Source organism: Theobroma cacao, chromosome 1, assembly GCF_000208745.1.
Source record: "Theobroma cacao cultivar B97-61/B2 chromosome 1, Criollo_cocoa_genome_V2, whole genome shotgun sequence".
NCBI classification, from domain to species: domain Eukaryota; kingdom Viridiplantae; phylum Streptophyta; class Magnoliopsida; order Malvales; family Malvaceae; genus Theobroma; species Theobroma cacao.
In genome coordinates, this window is record NC_030850.1 from 32219101 (window position 1) to 32228833 (window position 9733).

The 9733-nt window shown below is 27.9% G+C and overlaps 1 protein-coding gene across 1 annotated transcript in view; it reads right to left on the reverse strand.

Moving 5' to 3' along the window:
- The window catches only part of LOC108661427, a 13906-nt gene continuing 4379 nt past the window's right edge, over window positions 207–9733 (reverse strand). The window contains exon 2 of the mRNA XM_018118279.1: window positions 207–325. Within this exon, the coding sequence (XP_017973768.1) occupies window positions 207–325 (119 nt within the window). The remainder of the gene's footprint in view (window positions 326–9733) is intronic.

Consider the following 9733-nt stretch of genomic DNA (forward strand, 5'->3'; position numbering starts at 1 on the left):
ACTCCGTAATTCGGTTTGATGAAAGAATTTATTCTAGGCAAATGTTTCCTAGTACGGCTTCCAAGTGTCAAACAAATTTGGTTTTTTTTTCTCAATTAAATCTAGTCATTTTATTCAATAGTAGAAATTGATACACAACTTCTTGGATAAAACCAAGAAGGAACAAAGCCGACCAGCTAGACAAAACAGCAACCCAGCCAGCGACATTAATAGACCAGAACACACGGCCGAACTTGCTTGTCAGCAACATAACCAAACTTCGACTCACGCTTACAAACGGAATACAAAAACGGATTTAATCCACACCAGAAAAGAGACCTCCTTCCTGTTATACACAAGAACCAACGCTGAAAAAGCAGCAGACTATAGAACATAACACCCAACAGATCGCAATAGCATATGGGGTTATTTAAATAGAATAAATATTGAGCCTGAGTCTGAAGAATCAAGAAGCAGGAGGCAGACTGACAAAATAGTCGAGCTGGGAAGACAGCTACAGGCAGAAGACCCCAACGCACCGTTTCAATAATGTTGGGGAAGAAGAAAACAGAGGGGCCTAGATGCACCGTTTCAATAAAGGAGAACGGCAGCAAACAAATTGGCCAAAGTGCACCGTTTTGCTTTAAAATCTTAAAAGTTAATTAAAGTGTCTAATCATTAGTTAGTTAATTGTAAATAGTTTTTCCTTTTCTTGGATTAAGCATTGAACCTATGTATTTATACTCTGTAAATATTCCCTACTATTGCAATGAGAATATTTTCTATTCTCCCAATTCCTATGCATCACCTTTTCTGACAATAAATGTTGTAGCGAGATCTACTAAGAAAATTGTTCAATGTAGTGTTTAATCGTAACTATTTTTAATTAATTAATTTTAGATGTCCATGAATAAGATACTTGTTAATTTCGAAGTACTCTAACTTGATTTATATTATTTGATAGAATACATGAATTTTGTAAGTATCTAGTTAAATTTATGAATTGTTATTAGAATTTGTATTTGAATATCTTTTAAATATCTATTAAAATAAATTTAAAATTAATTTTTAAATATATTATTAATAAAATTAAATGAATAAATTAAAATTAGTTCATAAGAAAATAAATTAAAATTTAAAATTATATTTAAGACAATTAATGAATTTTAGTAACTATTATATTAATTATAAGAAATTTATAAATAAAAAATAATATACAATTAAAATTAATATTTATAATCGAATTTATGTAGTAAGTATCCTAACATTGTTACCTGAATTCTACTTCAACTTGTGATGAATAATAGTTTTATTATCTAAATCTTATTTGAACTCGATTATAAAATATTTTAATTTTACTTAATCGGATCGAATACCCATTTATAAAGTGTCCATCAATATTGTTAATTAATTTTCATTTAACTTATTGACAAAAACACTGACATATTATCTGTCAAATCTAGATTTTTTTTTTACTCCTTGAATTACTACACACCGAATATGCTTTTTGACCAAAGATCAATGCATCTACACTTTTTTTGTACACTCCAACTTCTTAAATTTAAAATGATATACAAAAAATAATGAAGACATAATGCGCAAATAAACCTTTAAACTATTTAAAAAATTTTAAATAAATATTTATTGTGTTTAATCAAATCTTTAAATTTTTATTTTAGATCAAATAACTTTTTATAACTAATAATTGACTAATTATCATTAGTTAAAATATTACTTGTCATTTTATATCCACATAACATTACATTATATTAATGTAGATGGTGAAAAATGTCACATGATCATACTATTATGTCAAATTAACATGTTATGTCGTCATTAATTATGATATATCTGCATGTTACATTATCATCAATTATGATATGTCAACATCAATAATTAGTCACAAGTACTTATTTGATTAGAAATAAAAGTACAAAAATTTATTTGACTCCAAATAAAAGTACAAAAACTTGATTAAATGCAATAAAAATATAAAAAAAATTTTAATTTTTTTTAATAATTTAAGAACTTTTGTAAATATTATCTCAATTATAAATCTCCATTCCAAGTTAAAAAAAACCAAAAAAAGTAATAATCATATATATGTAAATCTTAATGATGACATACAAAATGAAATAAGAACTTGTGTAAATCTTCATCTTATCAATAACAAATTTACCACACAAAGAAAAAGGAAGAAGAAAAAAAGTTTAATTGTACGTGAAAACTAGTAATGTACGAATACAAGTGTGTTCTTTGGAGTTTTTGCCCGTGACTGCCAATGGAAAATCATTTTTTACTTTTTCACTTCCCTAGCACAATTCGACTCCCTTTATGGTTTGTGAAATAGGAGAACGCACAAATTTTTCTAGAACATTTCAAAAAAAAGAAAAACTTTTCTTATAGAAAATCATGAAAATAAAATATATTAATTGAATGTACTTGTTATGAATAAATATGTAAATATCCATTATATTATGACTCAAGAAGTACAGATCAAATCAAACAGCCTAAAAGGCAAGATATAAGAAATGTAATATGATTTGAACTCTTAGATAGAATTAGATTAGAACTATGATTCAAGGGGTTGTTAGCCTATAAATAGACCCCTTCACTTTATTTGTAAATATATACTTCAATAAGATATCTTTTCTCTCCCTAAACACTTTCTTTCTTCTCTTTAATTATTCTTTCAAATTATCTTTATTTGTTCTTTTAAGATTTATTTTATAATACGTTATCAGCATGATCCTCTCTGATCTCTCAAGTTCTGAAATTATTTTGTTATCATCTTCAAGCTTCAAATGGATTTCAACGATTCGGTTTTGATTTATAGTTTTGGCAAATCAGGTAAGTGTTGCTATTATTTTGTTTTCATCATCTCCAATCTTTGAAAGAATTTCAATGGTTGATCTTTAATTGTTTTGGTTATAATAAATCAAGTAAGTGACTTGATATCTCTTTAATATTTTCATTCTCTAAAAATCAACTTTAATATGAATTTAACTATTATATAGTATATATTATATTTTATCATTTTATTGGATAGTGAATTTGCTATTATATAGCTATTAATGAAAAATTATAATGTTCATTCCCTGAAGTGAATGTGACAAACGAGCTACTAATAAAAAAAATTATAAAGTTGTCCATTCCCTGAAGTGAATGCGATATCATTTAATAATTATGGTCATGGTCATGAATCTATTTATTCCCTGAAGTGAATGCCACATCATTTAATAATTATGATCATGGACATAAAAGAAGTCATTATAATAATTTACACAATCACTATTTTAATTCTAATTATAATTTTACCACCATAAGTGGATAATAATTTTACCATCAGAATCTAAGAATAATTTTACCACCAGAAGTGAATGGATAATTTTACTATTAAAATCTAAGGATAATTTTACCACTAGAAGTGGATGGATAATTTACCACAAAAAGTGGATAAATGTTGTAACCTACTAAAAAATGGATAATCCACTAGAAGTGGATAATCCATCATATGTGGATCACTCACCAAAAGTGGATGTATACTTGTAACCTACTACAAGTAGGTGAATACTTTCAACGCACCAAAAGTAGATAGATACCTTAACCCACTAACCCACCAGAAGTGAATAACCTACCAGAAGTGGATAAATAATGAAAAGAATAAAAAGAATATAGAAAGCGTATTGTTGTTAGTGTGGCATGAAAGATCATTGATCATGTACCTGTTATACGTTTTAAATTTTATTAAGCATCATTGAAAATTAAAACATCTTGTGATAATTTTAATCATGACCAAGTTAATATAGCACATCAAGATATTTGTCCATCCTGAAAAAGGAATTAATGATATGATTGGTAACGAAAATATCCATTGTTAATTTTCTTGTCCTAAAAAGGAATTGATCAGTCAATTGGTAATAAAAATATCCGAGAATGAACTTAATAGTAATTGTATATTTAGTATAACTATATTATGAAGGTCCTTTAATATGTTTTCATTATATTTAAATGATATGTTCTTATTATGTGTTTTAATTATACATTTAATGTTATTTCATATTAACTTGTAAATTTCTTATTGTATATATTTTATTTTATTGAAAAAAAATATGGATATTCATATTGTTGGATCCAAGATCTATGATGTAAATATATGTGTAGCAGACATTGATATAACACACACTATATTTAAAGACAAGAAATATTTTTCCTACTTGACAAAATAAAAAATTAATGTCAATTCAATATCTGGTAGTACAAGATTAATTGAAGGCTCCAGAAGAGTTAATATTTTACTACCTTGAGGAATAAAGTAATAGAGGATATATTGTATCTATTAAGTCTCAAAAAAGTTTATTAAGTTCTAAATATATTCGTCTGAATAGATATCATATTGAGACAATGAATGAAAGAGACACTTAATATCTCTATATTACATTTATTATCTCAAGTAGAAAGTGTGTGTTGAAAAAAATTACTCACTCTATTATCAGAATTAAACTATACAAATATTAGAATAATTGAAACCCATAGTAAACCATAAGTTTAGTAATGATTTTAATGTTTGGCATGACCGGTTGGACCATCCCGGATCAATAATGATGCAAAAAATGATTGAAAATTTATCATTCATTGAAAAACCAGAAGATTTTTCAATCTAATGAATTTTATGTGCTGCTTGCTATGAAAGCAAATAAATTATAAGGCTATCACCAACTAAAGTTGGGATTGAATTCTTTACGTTTTTGAATAATATTCAAGGTTATATGTGGATTATATATTCATCATATGAACCATTTAGATATTTTACAATTTTAATCAATACATCGACTAGATAGTCACATATGTGTTTATTATCAGCTTGCAATTTGGCCTTTGTAACCATTCGTTTGCAAGCACATTTTCCTAATTATATAATCAAGATTTTTTGTCTTGATAATGCTGGTAGATTTATATCTTAAATCTTTAATATTACATATTAGTTAGAATAACTATTGAACAGCTTGCTGCTTATGCTTATACACAAAATGGTCTAACAGAATTATTTATTAGACACTTTCAACTGATTGTAAGGCCATTAATTATGAATTCAAACTCCCAATGTCTGTTTGGGGGGCATGCCATTTTGGATGCAGCAGCATTTGTATGCATAAGGCCAAACGAGTTATTATAAATTCTCCCTATATAATTGGTTTATGGTCAGGAACCAAATATTTCCCATTTAAGAATTTTTGGATGTGCGATATATGTTTTAATTGCTCCACCATAATGCACAAAAATGGGTCCTCTAAGGAGATTAGGAATATATGTTGGATACGAATCTCCATTTGTAATTAAATATTTAGAATTATCAATAAGAGATTTATTCATGAAAAAGTTTGTTAATTGTCATATTGATGAAACAATTTTTCCAACATTAGGGGGAGAATAATAAGTAGCTGCAAAAGAAAATTTTTTATAATAAATTATCATTTTCTAGTTTTGATCATCGCACAAATCAATATGAACTTGAAGTTCAAAAAATAATTATTTTACAAAATATAGTAAATCAGTTACCAGATGTATTTACTGACCTAAAGGGAATAATTAAATCTCATATACCAACTACAAATGCTCCTATTAGCATTAATGTCCTTGTAGGACGAGGCACACCAGAAGCGTAAAAATCAATTGGTTTCAAAGATAAAATCGTCGAAAAAGAAAAAGAGCAAATATTTAAGATGGTTAAAAAGAGGAAGTAGAAACTCTAGAAGAGACCCCTAACATAATTGATAAACATTCTAAAAGAAATTCAGGTACCTGAAATCAGTGAAAATAAAGAAATCTCAATAAATTATGTCATGATGGGAAAAGATGGAACTAGTAAATAAATGTCGATGATATTTTGTATATAATATAGAGCTCAATATTATTAAAGAAAAATCAAGATCTTGAACTTATATTTATTGAAGAATGTAGACATATAAATGATTGACCAATGTGGAAAGACGCAATCAAAGTGGAATTGAATTCAATTGCAAAACGTGAAGTTTTTGGACCTGTAGTCTATAAGCCAAATGGTGTAAAACCAGTGGGATATAAATGAGTGTTTGTGTAGAAACGAAATGAGAAAGATGTGATTATGAGATATAAAGCACAACTTGTCGCACAAGGTTTTCTTTAAAGATCTAGTATTGAAGATGAAGAGATATTCTCTATGGTGGATACAATTACAATTCTATATTAACTAGTCTAGCAATTTATGAGAAAATTAAAATGCGTATAATGAATGTAGCTACAGCCTATTTATGTGGCTCATTTGATATCGATATCTATATGAAAAGCCTTGAAGGATTGAAGTTGCCTGAAGCACAAAATTCTCGAGAAATTTACTTGATTAAATTAAATAAATCTTTATATAGATTAAAATAATCCAAACACATGTGATATAATCCCCTTAGTGCAAATTTATTGAAAGAAAGCTATAGTAATAATCCTATATGCCCATATATTTTATAAAAAGGGTTTGGATATGAATTTATTATAATTGCTATTGATGTTGATGACTTGAATATTATTAAAACTCTTGAAGAGTTATTAAAAGTCGTGGATTACTTAAAGAGAGAATTTGAGATGAAAGACCTTGAAAAAAATAAAGTTTTGTTTAAGTCTTTAGACTGAACACTTGACAAATGAAATTTTTGTCCATTAATCTAATTTTATAGCGAAAGTGCTAAAATGATTTTATATGGAGAGAGCATATCCATTGAGTTCACCAATAGTTGTAAGGTTATGAGATGTGAAAAAAAACTTTTTTCAATCTCGTAAGGTTAATGAAGAACTTCTTGGTCTTGAAGTACCGTGTCTTATTGCAATTGGAGTACTAATGTATCTTGCTAGCAATACATGACTTAATATCTCAATAGCTATAAATTTTTTAGCAAGATATAGTTCTTCTCTAACTCGAAGATATTGGAATTGAATTAAACGTATACTTCGATATCTCCGAGGAACAATGGATATGGGCTTATATTATTCGAATGCATCAAAATAAAATTTAATTAGTTATGCAGATGCAGGATATTTATCAGATCCACATAAAGCTTGATCCTAGATAGGTTACTTATTCACATATGGAGTTACGGCTATTTCATGGTGTTCTATAAAGCAAACTATAGTTGCTATTTCTTTTAACCATACAGAAATTTTAGCAACTCGTGAGCAAATCGTGAATGTGTCTGATTAAGATCTGTAACTCAACATATTCACAAAACGTGTGGTTTGCCAACCAAGAAGAAAATTCCAACAACGTTATATGAGGATAATACTGCTTGCATAGCACAGTGAAAGAAAGGATACATTCAAGGCGATCGAACAAACATATTTCGCCAAAATTCTTCTTCATTCATGACCTTCAAGAAAATGATGAAATTAGTGTTGAACAAATTCAGTCAAGTGACAATCTAACAGATTTATTCACCAAAGCCCTTCTTACTGTAACATTTGAAAAGTTGGAATGCATCATTTTAAAGATCTCTATAATGCAGTCATCAGGGGGAGTAAAATACGCACTGTACTCCTTTCCTTCATAAAGGTTTTTCCCACTGAATTTTTCTTGATAAGGTTTTTAATGAGGCAATATTTCAAAAGCTTATTCTTGAAAGGAATTATGTATTCTTTTTCCTTCACTTGAATTTTTTTTCCATGAGGTTTTTTACCAAATAAGGTTTTAACAAGGCATATTCTTAATACAATGGACATTCAAGGGGAAGTGTTATGAATAAATATGTAAATGTCCATTATATTATGACTCAAGAAGTGTAGATCAAGTCAAACAACCTAAAAGGCAAGATACAAGAAATGTAATATGATTTGAACTCTTAGACAAAATTAGATTAGGACTATGATTCAAAGGGTTGTTAGCCTATAAATAGACCCCTTCACTTCATTTGTAAATATATATTTCAATAAGATTTCTTTTCTCTCCCTAAACACATTCTTTCTTCTCTTTAATTATTCTTTCAAGTTATCTTTATTTATTCTTTTAAGATTTATTTCATAACAGTACTTAAATTGTTCCTTTTTTTTTTTGGCCGAAGTCCTTAAATTAAAAAGTGACCCTTCCTTGAGAGGCCCCACCACTGGTCCTGCTCCTGTAGATGCGTTACTTTCTTCAATTTTTGGATAGCCATGCGTATCTATATTTAATTACGTTTAGACAAAGCAATTAAAAACATTAGTCTATTGTCCATGCGATGCATTTGAGATGATAAATTTTTTTTGTCATTTGAGTTGAGAATATTTTATGAAATAGATATACAATAATAATTATATTATCATATTTAATAATGAATGTATATTGACATATATAAATATTAATTTACAAAATATATAACTGTTTTTATTGTATCCACTATTTTTTGTATTTTTATTCTTAATTTTTATATACTATCATCTCTTAAATAGGTTTTAAATGTCATATATTTTATTTTTATTTTTTATTATAATCTTATATATTTTATTTTTATTTCTTAATATAATTTTTTATATTTTTTATTTTAATTTATTTTTCTTTTAAAAGATAATATAAATTTTATTGACATTCATCATAATTACTAAGAATAATAAAAAAATCATCAAAATCTATATAAAAAATAAATTATAACATTATAAAATGTTTTTAACAAAGTAACACAATTAAAAAGTAAAATTGTCTTTAACAACATTGTAGAGTGTAATGCAATTTGATTGCATTGGTTTTAAACTACAATCACATTACATCCATTGGCTCTAATGTGATGCATTACAATTTTACATTCCAATAGTTTGTTGCAAAACAAATATTGTAATATAATTTAATTAGGCATATTGTAAGAAATATGTTCCCACTTCCCTCACATCAAACACTACCTAAAAGTATACATATACCTTAGCAAGATTATGTATGAGTCCATTATTTCTTTCTTTTTCTTTTTCTCCATCTTGCCATGTTTGCAAATGGATACTAAAGTTATGTAAATGGATATATTTAAGTTCCCTTAGATTGTTATTTTATTAATGTCGTAACGTACGGGTCCGAGAACCCGTCCGCCAGACGCGGACGAAAATTAAATCTCGTTTAGAAGTCGCCACCAATCTTTTTTATCTAAGGTGTGATTGATCACCTATTAACTCGATTCTAATCGACGAAGTCCTAAATTAATTTTAGGCCCGTCGAAAGAACGAGAACTGTTCTACATTTTTAGAGATGGGTTCGGGAGTGCGGTTACGCACGGAGAAGGGTTAGCACCTCCGTGGCGCCCGTTCCACGAACGGTATCATTTAATCTTAAGTTATCTTAATATAGCCTTTTCCTAATTTAATCCCTACTTTATTAATTAAATTTTTATTAAATTGACAGACTGAGTTTTTTTCTGTTTGGTTTTACGTATGCACATGATGCAAGCGTAAAATGATGTCATGACTTGTTTATTTTAAATGATGGAGTCGGTAATCTTTTATTGGAAAATTGTTCGAAGACCATCCCAACGCTTTGCTGAAGTCTCGAAATTTTTCTCACCTAGAGATATCCTCGGAGGAACTCGTCTCTACAAGCTCCTCGGGAAAATCCCATCCTCGGGACTCCCGCACCATTTGCAAGGTAAATATGGTATGCTATGACAGGATAAAATGATGATATCTACATGCACGCATTTATTGATTTAGGTGATTTATAATTCACCCAATTATGTGTTTAAAAAATTTTAGATTATTTATTATTTTTTTTTTTTTG